The sequence below is a fragment of the Emys orbicularis genome, chromosome 2 (assembly GCF_028017835.1).
Source record: "Emys orbicularis isolate rEmyOrb1 chromosome 2, rEmyOrb1.hap1, whole genome shotgun sequence".
Lineage (NCBI taxonomy): Eukaryota > Metazoa > Chordata > Testudines > Emydidae > Emys > Emys orbicularis.
In genome coordinates this window covers 248,381,336-248,403,160 of record NC_088684.1, presented here as the reverse complement: position 1 = coordinate 248,403,160, position 21,825 = coordinate 248,381,336, and the positions used below count along the sequence as shown (strand labels likewise).

Here is a 21,825-nt window from a genome sequence, read left to right as displayed (position 1 = left end):
TGGACAGGGCATAGCCTGAGAATTCAAAGCTAACTTTACTTTTCAAAATGACATTTTACAATGGCTTAATCCATAATGTGAACGAATGAGTTCCATCATTTTAGAAAAATATTGGGAAAGCTACTTCCAGTTTGTCTAGTTAAAAATGGGTGGATATGATGAGGATTCAGAGCAATGCAGATGCTTTGCTGCACTTGTGCAGTACCCAAAAATGACCAGAGTCATTTACAGTTCAGAGGTCTACGATCTGTGACCTAATAGCTGCTTTAAAGCCATTATGGTCTCAGTGGCCTTGTTCACACTGGGTATTTTTCAGTAAAATTTTCCACCTTTGCATTAATTGGAGCAGCTCCTGGGAACTTTAATGGAGATTTGCTGCCACCATTTTAATAGCCATGGAGTCAAACTATGCTCAGAACAGGTTGACATGATATGTTGGGCTAGTGGCCCACTTAAGACAGTGAGAATCTTTATTGATTTCAGTGAGCACTGGGATTGGGATCTTAAATGCCAGCAGACCATCTCCATTAGTGCTCCCAACATTGCTGCCACCGGTGCTCCCAACATTGCTGCCACCGGTGGAGTTATGTGGGTGATCACAAACGGGGGATGAAAAAAAATGTAGTGCAGACAAAGCCCAGGTTACAAATCCAGATGAGCCATAATTACGAAGGACCAACTTATATTGTGCTGTACAAACCTACCAAAATGTCAGTTTCTGCCCCACCATGCTTACAGTCTAGAAATCAAGACGACAGTTGGAGGAGCTGAATAAACAAGGCAAGGTTGGAGCAGTGGGGTTGGGGTAACAAAAAGAATAGGATACGTGCATTTAAAATATTTTGGAATTCTGTAGTTAAGCAGCTACAACTATTGGATGAATATAATTTTGAAAGTGTTTCCATACTTACTATGTATGGATTTTATAGAGGGCTCGTTTGTTTTTTTAAAGGAAACTCAGCTACCAAAAGTTACACTTCAGGACATTTTAGCCATGCCTTCAATTCACAACACAGATGCTCAGAAGCAAGCTGAAAAAGTGGCTTTGCATCCTGTTGTGCTTCACTTTTGCAGCTTTTAAGGACAAACTTCCTCCCAGCCCCATATGCTTGGAATGCGAATATAATATAACTGGAATATGCTTCATGCAAAAGGTCTCTTGTAAGGTATCATTACAAAGCTTATAATCTATTGAGTGTGGTCATCCTATTTGTATGAATGTATCATTCTTGTATCTAAAACTAGAAAAATGAAGTTAACTCTGAGGTCCTATTGTAATTATGCAAAGTGTGGGCCATTAATGGAGGCTCCCATTGACCAGGACAATTGGTTGTAAATGGCTGTTTCCTTGCAAGCCTTCCTGTGTTCCTGTGAGTACAGGGTTCTCTTGCCAAACCTGCTGCATTACTATTCTTGAGTGGCCTGAGGCAATGAGATGAATTATTAGCTACTGTTTGAAAGCTGGTCATATTTCATCATCAGATGACGACGCATACTGCATTCAACAATGACACTAACATTCTAGCTGAAAAAAGAGGTCCTTAGTATGTCTTTTTTTCTTTGTTGTCAAAACCATTTTATTAAAGGAGAGTTAGTGTCACAACAGGCTCAAGAAACACATGCTTATCAAATCAGTTTGATAAAAACTACTCAACAGAAAACTTGAATGCTTTCAAGGCGTGTGTAAGCAATAGTGGCACCCAACTTCTGCTTTGCATGTACAAATCCTGTTGGCACAATGAAAAACTCAGGAAGGATGCACTCTGGGCAATATTTTTGGTCTTGTGTAGTGCAGTTTGTCTAATAATTTATATCAGAGAGACCCTGAATACAGCAGCTTGACAGACCCAAATATAATCCTTCAATAATTTAGCCTCAGCATGGATTTTTCACTATGGATACTAACAAAACAGATTGAATTTACATCTCAACATAGCAGTGGCAAATACAATCATTATTTGACTCATGCAGCCTCTCCCATTACATGATCTTTTGATTTGCACAAGAAACATTATAAAAAAATAGGTTTATAATTTATATTTCACTCTAGCATTAGCTCCGCACACCTCAGGCAATGACAGTGTTTCAGCAGGTATCCTAATATGGCTAGAATTCTGTCCTAAATTTTAACCTCATTTGGTAAGTCCACATAGAAAATAAATGCAAACTCTTTATACAAAACAAGATCAAATAATTGTACCTATATAAAAGGGGGTTAAATCCCTTTAGTTTTATTATAATGGCACATACTTTATAGTTTCACAACAGCATACTGATTTTGTTGTAGTCTTCTAAACCCGAAGATAGTGTTAATGAACGGAGCAGTGTGAGTTACCATAGGCCGCAGACTCATGCATTGAGCAATTCATGTTCTTTATCTGTTTTCCCAACAGCATCAGGATTGGATAACGGGTCAAGGTCAGCAAAAAGATTGAACCAAGCAGTCAGGTCTTTAGGATTCTTTGCAGGTTCTGGAATAGTGAAATATACCATGTCAGAATTCTTACTTGACTTAAACATAGCTGATTTAATGCAGAAGATCAAACAAAATGAATGCCATGAGTATTGTTAAGCTGATGAAGAAAATGCATCTCCTTCTAGAAATAGTGTAATGAATTACATTTCAACATATTACTTACAACAAAATTAAATATCCACCCATTTCTGTAGAAATGCATGTAGCACATCAGTCTATACAGGTATTTATATGCTCCCCAATTTTAAATATCTGAGCACTTCCTAATTATTTGAAGATACAAATTATTTCTCCCCTCCCTACACCCCCCATCTCCCTGTTTCCAGCCTGTAGGAGAAATTGCTTGATAACTTGACAGGTGTTTTGTTTCAGTTTGCGAATGTGATGGAAGGAGAACAAAGTGAGAGAAATGAGTTTTGCATGTAGCTTTGGCCACGGGACTAACCACTTCCAATCTTCTCCTGTGAAAGCTCTGTCTCCCAGACTGGTCAACAGTTTCATAACTCTGATGAAATGTAGTGGTTATAGCTGTAGAGGGAGAGTAGGGCCAATCCCCTGTAGGGCTTTGAATACCAAGACAGGAGACTCTGAACTGTACTCTAGGTTCACAGCAACCTGCTATGTTAACAGGCTGTTGCATTTTGTAACTGCTGGAGCTATTCAGGGTTAGCAGCTTCACACCTCGATAGAATGAATTCCAATAAATAAGCCTGGAGATTTTGAATTAATTTTTCCCCATAGCCTTATCTGTGTCTGCTAGGCTGGGGCTAAGTCTCAGGCAGGGGCTAGTTGGCTGGGTAATAAAAAAGCACTGAGAGGTCTGAAGGACCCTCTTAGGAGGAAAAGTTGCCCATAATAATCTAAGTTCAGTTTGAGAAGAGGGACCTCAGTCATTTCAGGGCATTTCCATTCACCCCTGAAGCAGCTTGTAGGTGGGACAGGAGTACATGGTCTCAGGTGCCAGAGAGATGAAACAAAATGATCATGGGATGTACTTCCTTTTCCTATGAACAGGAGGAAGATATCCATCAGAGCAACAAGTACTGTCTGAGTACCATGCCCTAGCCTGAACGATCCAAAACATAGGCAGCTGGCACTGAAGTGCTAGCATCTCAAATAGCTTAGTTAGAAAAGGGAGGCAAGTTACTGGGCAGTTGATTGAAAGGTCTCTAACACCAAGGAATGGTCTCTTCAGTACTAGTTGCACTGTTGCATGTATTAGGGCTCTTTAGTCAAAGGAGTTGTGGACAATCTCTGTTAACAGGTGTCCCAGATGTCTTCTGTTTTCTCTTACCATCCAGGAAGGGCAGAAAATGTTTTCATTGCCCTCCCTCCCCTGTGCCAAGCCAAAAAACAGCCAATCAGCACAGCAAAAACGGCCAACTGGCCAGAGTGCAGTAAAACAGCCAAGTGACACAGTGGGACAGCGCACCCTGGAAGAAGGCGCCCAGGGCAATCACCCTGCTTGACCACCCCTCGTAGGGGTCCAAGTCACAGGCGGTGTGTCTGATTGCTGTCAGTGAGTTCATGACTACTGTGTGTGTGAAGGGGCTGAATTCCTGGAAGGAGGAGAGAATTGCATTTCTGGTCTTGTAGTCAGCATGTTGTTTTCGGTGACCTGTGGATCTATTTTATGTGAAATAAAATACTTCCTCTCAGTGGGAGGTACTGTGTTCTGGGGTTGATCGGAGGCAATCTGGGTTCACAAAGCGATTTATGGACGAGAAAAGTTCTGCTGGGTCTGACTTCACTATCTGTATGGCTGAGAAATAGAATCTCTTTGCCACCTTCACAATTATTGGAATAGGTTTTAGACTAATCTAATGAAGTTTATTGTAACTGATGCAATTATCACAACTGCGACTTCCCCACCCACTTTATGACCACATCTAAAACGGATGCCAAAACCCACTCAGCCCTACGCACCTAACCATGCAAAGAAACTTCACACACTTCAGCAAGGAAACAAAAATACACAATATGGTTTAGGTCACTGGTCTTTCCTGCATAAGAGATCTTTGAGGAATTTGTGCACACACACAAGAGGCTAGAGACATGTAATGAACACTTTACATGTACTTTGCCCAATCTTTCAGCAAACCCCAACCAAAGCCAATGGGAGTTATGTCCTGGTAAAGGATGCAGGATTGCACTCTTTGCAATATAATTCACTTGTTGCTACAGGCACCTCAAAGCAAACAGATTACTGTAACATGGGGCACGTCACTGAAATAACATCTTGATCAGCATGTTCAGTTAGGACTCTGTTCTACCATTTCAGAGGCCTGTACTTCAGCCATAATGTCCTCCCTGAACTCCAGAACAAATGAGGTTCAGTTCAGACTGAGTGCACGTGGATGCAATTCTATGGCTCACAGATTTTAGAGCAGAAACCCCTGTGTTTCATCTGCTATTTCATTGGAACTTAAATGATTGCTCATTACATTTCACCAGGTTTAGTGCCAGCAAATACAAATACATATATATTCCAACATCGAGTATCTAAAGTAAAGTATTTAATTAGTGTGCACATACAATTCCTGAAGGTAAATGTATTATGCAAATAAACTTAGAGTAACGGAAAACACTAATAATGAACATATCACCTTTCGCAGGCATCTTGTTGGTGTTCACATTCAGGCTGTTTGATTTCTGTGCTGGCTGTGGTATAGATGGATGGCTAACACTGTTAGCTGCCCAGCCTAAAATTCAATAACAAAGTTGCATTAGTGTCAATCAACAGTAATTATTTAATGAACTCGTATCATCCTGGGTACTTTACAGCAGAAAACTCATATCAGTTGATGGAGTCATACACCAGCCTCACCCCTTTACCGGTTATGGTTACTGCTGCTCATATTCTCCCTCATTTCCATAGAGATAAGCCGTTAACTTCTGCAAAGGAGCAGTGTCCTTGAGAAGAGTATCTGCTGACCAGTTGCACGTTCCGAAAGGCTAAGGCAATCGTGTGCTTTCCGTCTGCACAGCCAAATTTCCACTCTGCCTAAAAGAGCACTTGTCCTGCCTCCCTCCTAACAAGACCACCTTCCAAGCACATTTTAAAAAATAGTCAGAACTAGTTCCTGTTCACAGAAGCTCCAGTGCAGACAATCCAGTCAGGCAGGAGGGTGGGTGGGAGGATTTTTAACATTTGAATTGTGGTAAATGTGACTACGATTTAGCTAAAATCTGACCCATGCTGTAATTTTTTCTTCTGCTGCTGCTCTTGTATAGTTCCAGGGACCATCATTTCATTTATTGGCCAAAGCTAAGTATTTAAAGGGACACTTAACTTGAAGCTATTTTTAAATGATTAATTTTAAAAATTCCAGGTCCTTATAAAGCACCTTTAAATAGCATACCCAGAACTTTATTCTTTAGGTTCCTTTTAAAAAAGATTTTATATGGGTGGTTCTTCTTCTTCCTTGGTTTTAAAATTCTTTTCAGCAAGGGAGAAACTAACTACACAAAGTAAACAGCGAAACTGACTACACACAAAGTGCTGCTATAACATATACACACAGGCACCACAGTCAACAGTGGGAATAGAACCCACCAACTTTAGCACCAAAACGCCAAGTCTTTACCCTTGAGTTAACACCCCTCCCCTCCTTTTTCCTGTGAGAGAGCTGTGGATTATGCAATCGCTGGGCTCCGCCAGTACAGGAAGACAGGATCACAAGCACTAGGCTTCCATATTACACTGTTAAACATGCAATGTAAACACACAGGAAAATAGGACTTTTTCCCTTAAATTATTTTATTTACAGTTATCTAAGGTGCTTATTGTAGCTATAATGGGTGCACGTTATTTCAGTCCTTTCATTTTTATGACGGTTATAGGGTATACGCTACCACAAGTCTAACCATGATATGTGGTGCTACGTCTGTGTATATATGTAGCCAGATCCTCTTCCCAGTAATCCTATCATAATGTTGTCTTCTCTGCATGTGACCAGGGCCGGCTCTAGGCACCAGCAAACCAAGCACGTGCTTGGGGCAGCACATTTTCAGGGGCGGCATTTCGGCCTCTTTTTTTTTTTTTTTTTGTTGCTTCCGGTGGCAAAAGACTATAGCTGGGCCTGGCAGCAGCAGCGCCTCATGCGCGGGGGTGCCCTGGGGCCGCTGCAGTTTGCGCCATGACGGAGCAGTGCCGCACCTTGTGGCTGGGCCGGGCAGGCTTCGAGCGGGGGACACTCAGGCTGGGGGACACCCCGCGGGGCACACGGAGCTGCCTGCAGGTGCCGCAGGGCAGCCACCCCCCAGCGCCGCAGCCGGGGCTGGGCGAAGCAGCCCGAGCCGCCCAGGGACTGCGGCAGGGCGGCCAGAAGCAGCAGCAGCAGCGGAGCCATAGAGGGCGGGGCGCTGCCGTGCGGGGCCCACGTCCTGCTCTCCGGGGCTCCGCTTCCTCTGGGGCTACCCTGCCCCGGCTCCGTAGCCCCCTGCTGGGGCGGTCCCCCGGCTCTGCCCTCCTGGTCCCGGCCGGTCCTGGAGGTGGGAGCCCTGGCTGGAGGGACCCTGGGCTGAGGCGCGGCCCGGGAGCCCCGCTGCTTACCACAATCCTGCCAGCGCTGGACCGGCTGGAGACGAGGGGGGAGTGACGGAGTCAGCACTGGTGGGGGGGAGCCCAGGGCTGGGGCAGCAGGGGGTGCAGGTGGGGGTGGGTGGGAGAGAGCCCAGCGCTGGGGTGGCAGGGGGTGTGGGTGGGGGAGGACACTGGGGGGGGGGTGAGAGCCCAGGGCTGGGGGGGGGGGGGGGGGGCAGCCAAAATTTTTTTTGCTTGGGGCGGCAAAAAACCTAGAGCCGGCCCTGCATGTGACTTACTTATCCAACCACCAATTTTACTGATCAATGGTCCCTAATTCTAGGATATCTTAATTGTAATACACACACACACACACATATATATAAATTGTTAGCATTCAGAATATCCTCATTTGTTCTCATCTCCCTTCTTTCTACAAGCCCACACCTTCCTTCTCTGTCTCCCATAGTTTCGCTCCACTTTCCTCGTCCTCCATCCCTCTACTTACTTTCTTATCTTTTGCCATGCCTGTCAGATACTGGGTCCTGGTGCCACTGGTTCGTGTTCCAAAGGCCATTTAAGATAAAGTCTATACCCTAGAGTCTTGCTCGCTTCAGTAGACTACCGCCATTACTGTGGCGATCTGACCTCTTTCTATTTGATTGGTAGGTAAAGCGGTTCCCCTCTGTTTATAATTAATGCCAAGGCCATTTTATTAAAATAGACAGCAGGAGTGTTTTATAGACCTGGTCTACACTATGACGGTAAATCGATCTAACTTACGTGAATAATGTAACTGAAGTTGATGTAGTTAGATCCACTTACGGAGGTGGCTACACAGTGCTGTGTCGACAGGAGAGCGTCTCCCGTTGACTTCCCTTATGCTTCTCGGGGAGGTGGAGTACACAAACCGATGGGAGAGTGCTCTCCCATAGATTTAGCGTGTCTTCACCAGACCTGCTAAATCAACACTTGCTGCATCGATTGCAGCAGTGTCGATCTACTGGTAAGTGTAGACATGCCCACAGAATCACATAAAATTAGAGGTGGCAGGGGTCTTTTATGTCCTTTCCCTACCAATGAACAGCAGGTTGTCACCAACTCTAGTAAGAAGGGAAAAGAGATGGAAACCTAGGGCAGAGATGCATTGTCTATATTCATACAAGCAAACTGGACAATTGTGCCACAGGCCCCTCACAAGCGGGCCTCTACCTCCTTAAAATGTGACCCTGCACTGTTAAAAGTTTAAACTTACATACCACTAAGTTAGGCTTCCTTTATTATTTATAATTCTATCAGCCAATCTGCTTGGGAAAGGCTTACACTAGATTGTACCAAAGCCCTTGTAAATTCATGTGCCACATCCATCTCCTCATCTTTTTCTTTTAAATCTCGTCACAGTTTCATTAATGGACAACTGGTGCAGCGCTAAAGGTATCTGGTTTTGATGGTGGGTTTTTCAGGTTAGTGTGTGTATTCTAGACTACAGATGTCTGCTAATTCTAGTAGAAGTTTTTTCTGATACACAATATGTATCATAACTCTACAGCAGGGATCGGCAAACTTTGGCATGCAGCCCATCAGGGAAATCCGCTGGCGGGCCGGGGCGGTTTGTTTACCTGCAGCGTCCGCAGGTTCGGCCAATTGCAGCTCCCACTGGCCGCGGTTCGCCGTTCCCGGCCAATGGGAGCTGCAGGAAGCGGCAGCCAGCACATCCCTTGGCCCACGCCACTTCCCACAGCCCCCATTGACCTGGCACAGTGAACTGCGGCCAGTGTGAGCTGCAATCGGCCAAACCTGCGGACGCTGCAGGTAAACAAACCGTCCCAGCCCACCAGCAGATTTCCCTGATGGACCGTGTGCCAAAGGTTGCCAATCCCTGCTCTACAATATTTGCACACTAGTACCTTCTTTCCTTTGCTGTCTTCCACAATGAAATCCTGATAACCATGGACATATTCTTCTGGGGCTCTTGTGCGATGAAGCGTTTTTTAAATTGCTTCCATAATTTGTAATACAGTATTGTTTTAAATCCCACGCATGTGCACAATACTCCGTCTAATGAATGGCCAATAGAAATGTAGGAATTTGCTGCCACTCTATTTGAGCATGATATACCCAGCATGATATAATGTTAGATACAAGCCAGGGAGCAGGGGCATTGCCTACATCAGCGGTTCTCAAACTTCATTGCAGCGTGACCCTCTTCCGACAACAAAAAGTTACTACATGACCCCAGGAGGGGACCGAAGCCCAAGCACACCCCAGCCCCACCACCCTGGGCCGGTGGGGGTCCATAGCTGAAGCCCAAGGGTTTCTGCCCTGGGCAGGAGGCATGTAACCTTAGCCCTGGGGCTACAGCCCTGGGCTTCAGCCCCAGGTGGTGGGGTTCGGGCTTTGGCTTTAGCCCCAGGCCCCAGCAAGTCTAACACCAGCCTGGGCGACCCCATTAAAATGGGGTTGCGACCCACTTTGGGGTCCCGACCCACAGATTGAGAACCCCTGGCCTATATAAACAAACTGCATTGGGAAAGGGATGAAGGCAACATGAATTGAGTAACCATTTCCCGTGTTTTTCTGGAGTTTACTGGATAAACATTTCCCCTACCCCCTTTGGCATAGTGATGTTTTATCAGTGTTTATTGGTTACTACAGAAATCAGAACCCCATTTGTATGCCAATTGTTGGCAATGGATAGGTTGAGTCGGTTAAGTAAATGAGGCCAAATTCTAATTTCACAGAAACAAATGGGAATTTTGCCTGGAAACTTTCTCCCACTGACTTCCGTGAGACCAGTATTTGGCTCAAAGAACTAACTGATGGGAGATTTACACTGATGAGACTGGCAGACCACAAATCTGAACATATTGTAGAACAGTATTTAACTCTTACATAGTTTTTCCTTTTTGTCCTTGCACTAAGAGTTGGGGAGCAGAACGCCTCTGAAAGAGACAGTGGACTCTGCTCTTGCTTGAGGAGAACAGACAGTTTAACAAGTAAACCAATTTAAAAAAAAGTCCTCAATACAAACTGTGCTGATTTTTGTGATGAAACACTGGCTCTGAAAAGGACTGCTTTAAGAGATTACCAGCGTCTCTTTATGAAGTAGTCTCATGTACTGTACATGGGGGAGGGATAGCTCAGTGGTTTGAGCATTGGCCTGCTAAACCCAGGGTTGTGAGTTCAATCCTTGAGGGGGCGATTTGGGGATTTAGTTGGGGATTGGTCCTGCTTTGAGCAGGGGGTTGGACTAGATGACCTCCTGAGGTCCCTTCCAACCCTGATATTCTATGATTATCACTATAGAGCAAGTTAGAGAGAGGAATTTTGCCTTTGAAAAAACAAATTGCAATTTATAAATTTGAAAGCATTTGTTGGCCTTGAGCCTATTCTGGTTTGCCTGTTCACTGAGAATGGCTTTATGACATGACTAGACAAAAAGATTATCAGTGAGACAGTAAGGAAGTCAAGCAGCTTACTTTTCATTCCTGCAAATGTGGGAAGTAAGTTAAAAAAAAAGTTACCACAATTCAATTTAGAAATGGAACCAGCAAGTTGCACATTTTTCTCCAGCTGAATGATATGTCTACACAGATAATGTTAATAAGAGTCCTTTAATTATTATGGATAAGTAAATGGGATTGAAAGTATAGCAAGAGGAAAGCTAATGCTCCCTTTAAAAAGGCAGCTGAACTAGAGCGCTACATTTGCAGTGGAATATAAAAACCTAGAGAGAGCAATTGTTTGTTAACCAAGAACTTTTAAAAATAAAACTGGCTTGCTTTCTCCTTTAGAAATAACAACAACAACTTGTACTACCGTATCACTAAGAGGCTCCATATGAGATCAGGCCCCATTGCGTGAGATAATGTACGTATAGTAAGAGAAAATTTCTGACCCTCAGGGTATCATCTGTACACTGCACTAAATCACTGGTGGCCAGCCCATGTCAGATGACTCAGGCTCACAGGGCTATAAAATTGCAGTGTAGACATTCATTCCCAGAGGTCGGGCACCAGCCCGAGCCTGAATGTCTACACAGCAATTTTATTGCCCCACAGCCCAAGCTGGAGTCAGTTGACATGGGCCAGCCACAGGCATTTTATTGCAGTGTAGACATACCATAAGAGTTTACACTCTAAATAGCCAAGACGGACAAAGATTGGGAACTGAAGTAAAGAGAGACTAAGGTCCCAAATCTGGAAAAACTTACGCAAGTGCAAGACACACACTCACCATGTAGAGAGGACTGTAAATCGTTCATGTTTTGGTCTAAGAGCTGTGAGGGAAGAAAGCCTGATGGTGCTGCCGCTGATGATGGAGTGCTCTCCATTTCTCCGACTGAAGAGGTAGTGGAGAGGTCAGTGAGTGGGTCTTCTCCAAAGACAGCTGTCCACTCTTTGCTGAATTCCCCCTCATCCAACGAGGAAGCATTGAGGATCTCATTCAACAATACCATATCATCCTTATCACCAGACTCAGGCTCCAGGGAGTTTGCAAAATGGTCTTTCAGAGCTGATTTTAAACAAAACGTGGGGAACAAGACAAATTACTACAGATGAATTAACTTTCAGGGAAACAAATGCAGAATGAAGTGGAATACAGAAAACTTCAATTCAGTTTTAAAATACTGAATCATATTCAGATTGTATACTCGGTGTGGATGTCTATGGTTTCCCATTTCCAGACCCGGCTTCTGTGGACAAGTCTGGTTGCAGCTTATGCAGCAAGGTATTCTTTGATAGGTACTTGAAAACAATTACCTCCACAGAGACTTTTTTCCATTTAAAATGCAGTACAAGTTCATAATCACAAACCAAAGCACCGTATAGTCCAAGGTTTAATAAACTCTAGAAGGCTGCTTTTCTGCTTGCTGTCCGGGTCCCTGTTATACGTGCACTCTAAAAAGACTCATTTGACCTTAAATTAAATCAGGTTGCTGCATGCCCAAATAGAAGGCTGCCTGTGTAAGATTCAAATATATAGCAAACATTTGTTCAGTTGGACTTTTTGACCCACTGATGAATGACTGGATCAGTTGGGGGTCTCTATTTGAGAAAACTGCATACATGTTGAGGGGGATTTTCAAAGACACTCAGCTTTGGCCTAATGCTTCTCCCATTGAAGTCAATGTTAAAACTCCCATTAATTTTAATGGGAGCACAGTTAGACCAGCACAGAGTACTTTTGAAAGTCCCAGCGCTTAACCCTCGTTATCCTCTTGACCTGTTTCCCATTCTATATCAAAGGAACTGTGGTTAAAGAAGCTGCTAGGTTATCACTGACAAGGTTAGTGTTTTTAAAAAGTCTATTCCCACCCCCCCCCAACACAGACATACACAGCACATGTAATTCCTGATCATAACTATTAACCATCTGGTTACATCCGATATTGTCACAGTACTCAAACTGAAAGAAACCATCTCTGGATTTAATCAATAGGTATTACTTTCATCTTCACCCAGAAACGTTTAGAACTACAGGTATATTGAGGGACTATGCTGATAATGAAAACAGTGGTTTCCATCTGCTACTTAGCGCTGGTTACAAGTCTGATACTATCACAGTACTGAAACTTAACAGTTTACCTCAATTATGTATACCTCAAGCATGTGAAAGCACAAGAGGCAGCTTCATTTTGCAAAGCTTCAGATGACTAGTTATCTTACTTTGTCCTCCACTTCAGCTTACATACAACTGTAGAGATTACAGATGCTTTTAATGTTTTTGGCATAAGAGATCATAAGAATGGACAACAGGATCTCATGAGGCAAAATGGTCACTACATTTTATTTAAATGTAACTCCCTACTTCAATGTGTTCTTTTTTTTAAACGACCATAATGATTTACACTGAAGTTACCACAGTGGAGTCAGTAGAGAGAAAAGGGGCAGAACTTGAGTTTTAAATAGGCACATGAGTCAATATCACATAGGAGAATACAAACATCTACATATGAGGAATGAGTAAACCAGCTCCTATAAAATAAGAACCAGCCTGAATTTTTAGCCAATATTAAGGTAGAATCCAAACATTTAAACATCTTTTTAATTTACATTTTTATATGGTTCTGCATTTCCTAGGTAGGATCAAAAATGGAAAGAGCACAAAAAAGCCTATTCTCCTGGCATTCCTATTAGAAATTACTAGGAGTATCACAAGAAAACCTATCTCATGAGATTTTCACCCCCCCCCCCCCTCATCTCAGAGGAGTGGCTAAGAATATTAATACCTTCAAAACTTTTCAAAGTTCACCTAGCAGTACTTATCCATATATTTACAGTGCACTCATGACTATGGTAACAACAGTACTCTATCTAGTATTTCTCAGGCATTTATCACTCTGATATCTAAGCACTCACATACTCTCCTAGTGTTTCAGCAGGAAATGTTTTACTTTCATGAAGTTTCAAGACTAGCAGGAGAAGATAACATGTATTAAGAGTGTTGTTACTAGTGATAATGTGATACCATTACTGCACCTCACCACAAATTAAATTTACCACAACAGGAAGAAGGTTTGCAGTGATACAGCTCAGATCAAAACTATGCTAGGTTTGCAGTTTTCATGTGTGTCACACCTCGTTAGTGAAGAAATTATACATGAAGATTTAAATCTGAAAACTCAATTTCTTGTGACTATTCTAGTGTGGTAGCTATACTAGGTCATAAGTTATGGACTTTCTTACTTCATACCCCCCTCCGACACTTTCATATTTGTTTTGCTTTTTGTTTTTCTCCTTTGCTTCCTATCCACCATTTCTGCTCCGCTGCCCATTTTCCCACCATATCCTTTCCTTGCCTGCACACACAGCTCTGAGCCCTGGAAATGTTTAAACACCACATTTAAAAAAATCCTGCCATCACATTTCATTTTTGTCTGTTTGAATACACGTAACATGTATGTGTCCTTTAGAACCATTCTGTAAGGTATTTAAAAAAAAAAGGAGAGAGAAGAATAATGTGGCTTGAAAGAACTGCAACATGAGGGTTAAACAACACAGAAGGCGAATTAGGACTTGTGTACACACACAAAAATTGTGCCACTTTAACTATACCGGTAGAGTTAAAGCGTTAAAATCCCGCCTCACAGTTGTACAGGTATCAAGGTGTTTATACCAGTAGATATTATTCTCATAAAATTAGAGGAATAAGGTATACCACCATAAGCACCTTTATACCAGCATAACCGCCTCCATGCTAAGGATTGTACAGCTTTAAGTCTTTCAGAAATTGTTAAATTGGTTCAAAACCTGTACATAGACCAGGCCTTACCTGTGACTCCAGTAGGAATGTTCGACATAGAAGATGGTGGAAGTGGTGGAAAAAGGAAAGAGAGAAAAAGGCCACTACCAGGCACAAGAGGGACACAATATTAAGCCACAAAACAAAAACTCACCATGTCTAACAGTTTATACATGGAGAGTCTGGGGCTCTCTATATTACACATATGACTGAGGAATCATCACTATGTCAGCATCTCCATGGCCCTGGATAATATTTCCATCAGCACTTCAAAAACAGAGCTGTGCAAATAACTATTTTTTTCAATTTTCTGGCAATTCCAGAAATTACTTTTGGATTGACCTGAAAATGAAATTTTTTGAAATTTTCCGCAAACCCAAAAAATAATAAAATTCATTTAGACCCAAAATGCAACATTTTGTTCAACTTGAAATGAATTGTTTCATTTTGAGCTTCTTAAAATTTTTGAAGCATAAAACAGAACTTTCAAAATGAAAAGTCATTTTGAATCAAAAAATCTTCGTTTCAAAAATGTCAAAACAACTTTTTTTTTTACAAAAACAATTCAGCAAATTCAAAACAAATTTGCAACATATTTTGTTCAAACCGAATCTGCATTTTTGGCAAAAACTAAGTTTTAGTTGAAAAACTTTTTTCCCCTAGACAGTTCCGTTGTCTTAACTAAAGTGTAGATATCTGCATCCACTCCTTCCCATTTGGAATTCTATACTTCATAGGCTCCTCCTCAGATAGCCTAAAATATATTTGCCAATCTATCTGACTCAGCTACATAATGTTTTTGAGTCACAAAAGACTGTGTGGTCTTCTGAGATAAGTAAATTAGGAGCAAATGAAACTGTTGCATGAAGTGTTACTGCATTTTCATAAGATAGTGCGGTAAATAAAGGGTGTCATTATCATTAGTTGGGACCTTCTTAAACGCAAGTGAGGGTAGGAGAAAAAGACAGGCTAAAACAGCACAGTTGGGAAAGAACAGTGAATACTACTCATCCCTTAGTGCTGACACTAGTCTAACCAGCAGAGGATACAAGTAGAGGGTATATATTATAGATTGTTCTCCCGTGTATAAATGAGAACAGCATATCTGTTTTAATTAACAGGGAGGGTCAGAGAACTCAACAGTTCTTTTAAGTTTTTAAAGGCACTCAAATCAGTTGTTTCTGGTACTGATATCTGCCATATTTCCAAAAAAATTATAGTAGCTATAGAGTCAGTACCAACTATAATGACAAGGTGGGCATAAAAAGCAAAGAAGAATAAAAGACAGGACTATTAAACATTATGGGAAGGATGGGAATGACACTGTAATGTGCATAACATTAGCCCCACTGAAATAAATATGAATTACATCTTTTGCCAGCAAGACAATTATATTTTTTGGCAAATAAATTGAAGTATTGTAAATCCTATTGCACTCAATAGGGTTTACTTTTTATTTCAATATCAGATTTAGTGCCCACAAATTACGTATGCAGAGTTGAAGTTCTTTAACAATATTTAAATACTGTAGGTGGATGATCTCATTTAGAAAAAGATAAGATTAAAAATATTTTTGGTGTTTTGCTTTTGGAAAACTGATATAATAGACATGCATGAATTTCACGTACCACTTTCTTCAGGTTTCAGGTCTAATAAATCATCTATGGCACCTAGTGGTTAAAAAGCAAAGCACAAAAAAATATTAGTCATTCATTGACTCCTTATGTAATCAATAGTTATAAATTGTAAAGTTACCTAGGTTACCTGAATTCTCTTTATAGTCAAAGCTTCCTCCTAAGGCAGAAAGGATGTCCTTCCCATCTTCAGCTGCAACCAAACACATGAAGCAAGTCAAACCAAGTTCAGCAGTAGGTATATACTATCGATCACCTGACCAGGATGGTGGTGATGATTTTGAATGCCCAGGGAGATATAGAGAGGCTACAAAAATAGAAATAGCAATAATAATGGGGGATTTCAACTATCCCCATATTGATTGGGTACATGTCACCTCAGGATGGGATGCAGAGATAAAATTTCTAGACACCATTAATGACTGATCCTTGGAGCAGCTAGTTCTGGAACTCACAAGGGGAGAAACAATTCTTGATTTTACCCTAAGTGGAGCACAGGATCTAGTCCAAGAGGTGAATGTAGCTGAACCTCTTGGTAATAGTGACCATAATGTAATTAAATTCAACATCCTAGGAGCGAGGGAAATACTAAAGAAGAACTAGCATTTAACTTCAAAGAGGGAATTTCACAAAAATGAGGAAGCGACTTAAACGGAAACGAAAAGGAACAGTCAGAAGAGTGAAATGCCTGCAAGCTGCATGAAAACTATTTAAAAACACCGTAATAGAGGTTCAAACTAAATATATCCCACTGCCCCCTCCTCCCAAGAAAAAACAGTTAGAGAACCAAAAAAATGCCACCATGGCTAAATAGCAGTCTAAAAGATGCTGTTAGAAGCAAAAAGGCATCCTTTAAAAATTGCAAGTCAAATCCTACTGAGGAAAATAGAAAGGAGCATAAACTCTAGCAAGGCAAGAGTAAAAGTATAATTAGGCATGCGAAAAAGACTTTAAAGAGCAACTATCAAAAGACACAAAAACTAAAAGCAAAACAATTTTTAAGTACATCATAAGCAGGAAGCCTTCCAAACAATCAGTGGGGCCACTGGATGATCAAGGTGCTAAAGGAGTACACAGGGAAGACAAGGTTCCTGGGGAGAAGCTAAATGAATCCTTGCATCGATCTTCAGGGTTGAGGATGTGAGGGAGATTCCCACACCTGAGCCATCCTTTTTACCTGACAAATCTGAGGAACTGTCCCAGATTGAGGTGTCAATAGGGGAGGTTTGGGAACAAATTGATAAAATAAACAGTAAAAAGTCACCAGGAGGGTATGAACATGGGCCAGGGGCTGCTCTAGGGCCTGCCAGCCCTCTGCCCAGGGCAGGTGGAGGGTCCGGGGCTCTCCAAAGTGGCTCAGGCTCCCTGGGCGGCCCAACTCCAGCTTCTGGCCTGGCTAGGGGGTGTGGCGGCGGGGGAAAGAGGAGGAGCAGTTACTCCTTAAGTACCTATCCGTAAGGTGTCAAAAAGAAAAAATATTATGGGGGACTTCAATGTGGGAGATACTGCTTGCTGCATGGGACCTCCAGCATGTAAATCATCATCAAAGTTTACAAAAAGTATACACATTTTCTAACACAAAAGGTATTGCACCCAACACGAGGTAACATTGTTTTGGCTCTCATAATGAAGGATAAAGATTAATCAGTCACTGTACTGGAAGTTGGTGATTGCCTAAAAAAAATGTATTGGGAATAAAAATTTAAACAGAAAAAGTCTGAATGAAAATGGGAGTGCTTAAGGGAGAGCTAATAGGTGGCCAAAAAGCCACAATTAAACAATGACAGCTTTGGCTAAAAGCCCATCCTGGACCAGTGGCAAAGTGAAGGCAGCAATTACAGATTTTAAAAAGCAATATAACAAATGGAATAAAGTTACTTAGATAGCACTCATTATAAATGAGAACTTATGAAAATTGATAGCAGAAGCTAGAGAAATCACAGAAAAAATCCATGCCTGGCAGGGCTAAGGACAATAAAAAGGAGGCTAAGTATATTAGGCCTGGTCCACACTAACCCCCCACTTCGGACTAAGGTACGCAAATTCAGCTACGTTAATAACGTAGCTGAATTCGAAGTACCTTAGTCCGAACTTACCGCGGGTCCAGACGCTGCAGGCAGGCTCCCCCGTCGATGCCGCGTACTCCTCTCGCCGAGCTGGAGTACCGGCATCGACGGCGAGCACTTCCGGGATCGATTTATTGCGTCTAGAAAAGACGCGATAAATCGATCCCAGAAGATCGATCGCTTACATCCGGACCAGGAAGTAAGTATAGACGTACCCTTAGGAACAAAAATCCTAGCAATGGGAATAGCCAGACGAGGATGGTAAAACTGGTAATAATAAAGCAGAAAAGGCAAAAGTGTTCAATAAATATTTCTGTTTGGTATTTGAAAAGAAGCAGGATTGCGTACTCCTGTCATATGAGGATGACGAAGTGATATCTAGTCCATCAGAAACTTAGGCCCAGATCCTCAAAGATATTCAGGTGCCTAACGCCCACTGACATCAATGGTGATGTGATTTCAATGGGAGTTAGGTGCCTGAATACCTCTGAAGATCTGGGCCTGAGTAAACTACATCTACCAGGGATAAACATTTTAAAATCAGCAGGCTAGAATTCAGACTGGATGATGTAATGGTCCCTTCTCTGCTTAATTCTATGAATTGCTATGAAGTAGCTTGCGGAAAGTAATATATACATTACATAGATCACCACAACTGAGAAACATTAGGATATACAATAATACCTGAATAGGTCAGTTCCTTGCTGTGGTTTTCCTCATCTAGTGAAATCAACCTTAAATTGGAGAGTGAAAAAAATTCAGAGCACACTTCTATGTTTTAGTGTCATACATCTTGTAAAAGGTAGAAAAACTTTGGATACCTTTCCTTCTTCAGTTGTACCATAATAGCATTACATCAGTAGCAATAAAACAGTAATTTACATTAATCCCTTTACTTCCCAAGTATGCTGGTAAATTGTTGCCTTCTAATATTTTGTCTGCAAAACCTATTAAAGATTAAACTGGGTTGAAGAGAAACTGTCAAGTGGCTTAAGTCCCATTTTTATCTACCTAAAAATCTGTAATGGACAATATACAATTGGATTCTGTGCATCCAGATTTTGTTTTGTCCACTTATCACTAAGGAGCTATAACCATCCCCCATCAAAACATTTTGCATTCTCGATCTATGGCAGCAATTAAATAGTATGGGCCAGATTCACTCCTCGTGCAAGTCCACTGACTCCAGTCAAGTTACATCCACCTCAGTGTTAACACAGATTTGGAAAGAATGAATCAACGGTGCTGATGATATGAACAAGCAACGTAAGATCTGGTCTACACACAATTTTTATACTGGTTTAACCATTTTGATTAGTGGTGTATTTAACCAAATGAATGCAGTTATCTATATAGCTATCTATATATTCCTAATATAACTGAATCCACAGTAGTGGGGGTTGCATTGCTTTAACTATATACTGGTATAGTAAAAGCAGTACAATTTGTGTGTGTAGACAAGCTCTAAGATTATTTAAAAACAAAACAAAAAACCCCAGCATGCTAATTTAACCTGTGTTCACAACATAAGGTAAAATTCAACAGCCATCAAATGCTGAAAGGTAAAAGGGTTGTGTTACTGACTTAACCAATGGTCTCATAGTTGAGTACCAGAAGAATAAATGACCTGATAAGAGTAATGTAAGTTCATTAATCAAGGTAGTGAGTTCAATTCCACCCTGCAAACAAGTCAGATATTTAAAATATATTGTGATTCCATGGGGATTTATATTTATTTTTTCTCAAGCCTTAGAAATGGTAATTAATATTTTTGTTTTAAGGAAGAAAATGAGGGAGAGGGAAACTGTTCTTTCTTCTCTGTTACAGAGGTTTGTGAAAAGCCATGACACAAGCAAGTGTGCCCATTACATGATAGCTGATGTGTTTTCTGGCAAGATCTACAATACTATGTCTAGTATCAAAGCAGACCTCTTGCATGAACCATGATTCTAGCACTCAGGATAGGTGTATTGTTTTGCTTTTGTTTTTAAACTGTAGCAGGAATGCAGGCAATATGGGGACTGAGGAAGTTTCTAGGCACAAGCTCTGAATTGGGGTGGGGTGGGGTAAGCTTCACGGAATAATCATAGAAGTGTAGGACTGGAAGGGACCTCGAGAGGTCATCTAGTCCAGTCCTCTGCACTCAAGACAGGACTACGTACTACGTACTAAGTAGTTCATTCCTAATATTCTTTTCCTTATTCCAGAAGTTCCTTCTTCAGTCCTTTCTAACCTGTTAAACCCCCAAATAGGACTCACTTAAAACCTGTTAGCTAGTGGAAAATGTCTTCTGATTCTTTAATTTGTTTAAAAATGCAACAGTCTTTCCAAAAGACTTCTAAAAACCAGCCAAACAAAACCCAGTAACCAGCATTCAAATTGTTCTTAATTTTTTGACATCCGATCCTTATGTAGGTACTTTACTTGGATGGTCAAAACAACAGGTGGCATCAGGATTACATCACTGTATGTCCTCGCAACTGAATCTTGAAGTTTCCATAGGCGAGGGATCACATCTCATCCTCCAGTTCTCCCATCCCCTGATCAGCTGCTCCGAAGATTAACATACATCCCATTCATATATCCCTCTCACCTCAGAGCCGCAGGTAACTCAAGTCACAATAGAATCAGCTCACTTAGATGTTCTCTTTGCAAAGTACCTGCTGCTGTACTGGATTAATAGCCAACGCTGTATACATCATAAAAACTAATCAGTGCTTACAGCAAGCAAGAATTCAGCTCCTGTTCCCAGATGCAAGGAAGAGGGCATGAAAGGGACAAAGGATGGAGCGCAATATTATCATTTTTCTTGAAATAAGTTGTTTACTGTTTCTCTTTATTTTTCAGGTTTTGCATTTTCCCCCTTATTAAATAGAAAGAGTAAAGCAGAAAGCAGTTAATTCGAGGGCCTAATTGTACTTGTTCTACATTGCTCACTTTTAGTTTACGACAGAACTTTTGTGCTTGGCTCCTTGGCTGGGGATCTGATCTATACACTGCAGTATTACAGGAATTCCTCCACTTTGATCTCTATTTATCCAAATCTCTAGTGTTCAAATAAAGTAAGCCTGTATTTACAGTTATAAGCATGACAGACAAACCCAAAGATGAATTGGAAAGCACAGCACAGATGAAAAAAATACATTGTTTTGAGATGCAGGACACGTGACTTACTGACTCTGCTGATCCTCCACTGATTTGGTGCTTGCAGTCTGCAAATCCTCCTCCTTTTCTGCTCTCTCGGTTAATTTATTTACAGGATCTTGTAAGCTCTAGATCACAATCAATACATAAACGAAAAAGAAAATGGTAGACATTCAGGGAAATGATATTATTTCATGTAACATTAAACTGGCCCAGCTAAGTCCACATAAGAGAGCAAAATACTTTCAAAGTATTGGAGCCTAGTCTGAATCAGAGAGAGAAAATTCCTGCAGGTAATTTTTTTTTTTAGTGATTATTCACTAAAGCAGAGCTACAGTATAAATAACATGAAAAGAAGCAACCACTCACTATATATTTCCTTTATTGACCATTCATTTCTGAAGGAGGCCTCTTGGCTGTTGCTAAACTCATATTCTGTTTCCAACACGTATTTAAGAAAAATCTGTTCCGTTTGCAGCCCACACACTGAGTGTGTGTGTGTGATGAGCTAGAATTAAAAATAAAATGAAGCCATATTTTTTTCTTCATACTGCTTCTTCATCTCCTCTCTCTGGCACAGCTATTTACAGGACCCTGACAATTTAGCTCATGTGCAAAGACTATAAGAAGGCCACACCTGTGTCCTCAGTGATAAACTCTTGTACTATATGACCTCCAGCTACTGTACTTTATCAAAACCTATTTGGTGTTTATTTTATAATTGAAGCAGACTTT

General features: G+C 41.4%; 1 protein-coding gene across 1 annotated transcript in view; it reads right to left on the bottom strand.

Annotated features, from left to right (window-relative positions):
* Positions 1-2,349: 2,349 nt before the first annotated feature.
* The window catches only part of ICA1 (islet cell autoantigen 1), an 89,820-nt gene continuing 70,344 nt past the window's right edge, over positions 2,350-21,825 (bottom strand). Inside the window, exons 8-13 of the mRNA XM_065398744.1 lie at positions 21,121-21,218; positions 18,631-18,680; positions 16,011-16,073; positions 15,875-15,916; positions 11,238-11,516; positions 2,350-2,471 (exon numbers count right to left, since the gene is read on the bottom strand). Coding sequence (XP_065254816.1) covers positions 2,350-2,471; positions 11,238-11,516; positions 15,875-15,916; positions 16,011-16,073; positions 18,631-18,680; positions 21,121-21,218 — 654 coding nt within the window. The remainder of the gene's footprint in view (positions 2,472-11,237; positions 11,517-15,874; positions 15,917-16,010; positions 16,074-18,630; positions 18,681-21,120; positions 21,219-21,825) is intronic.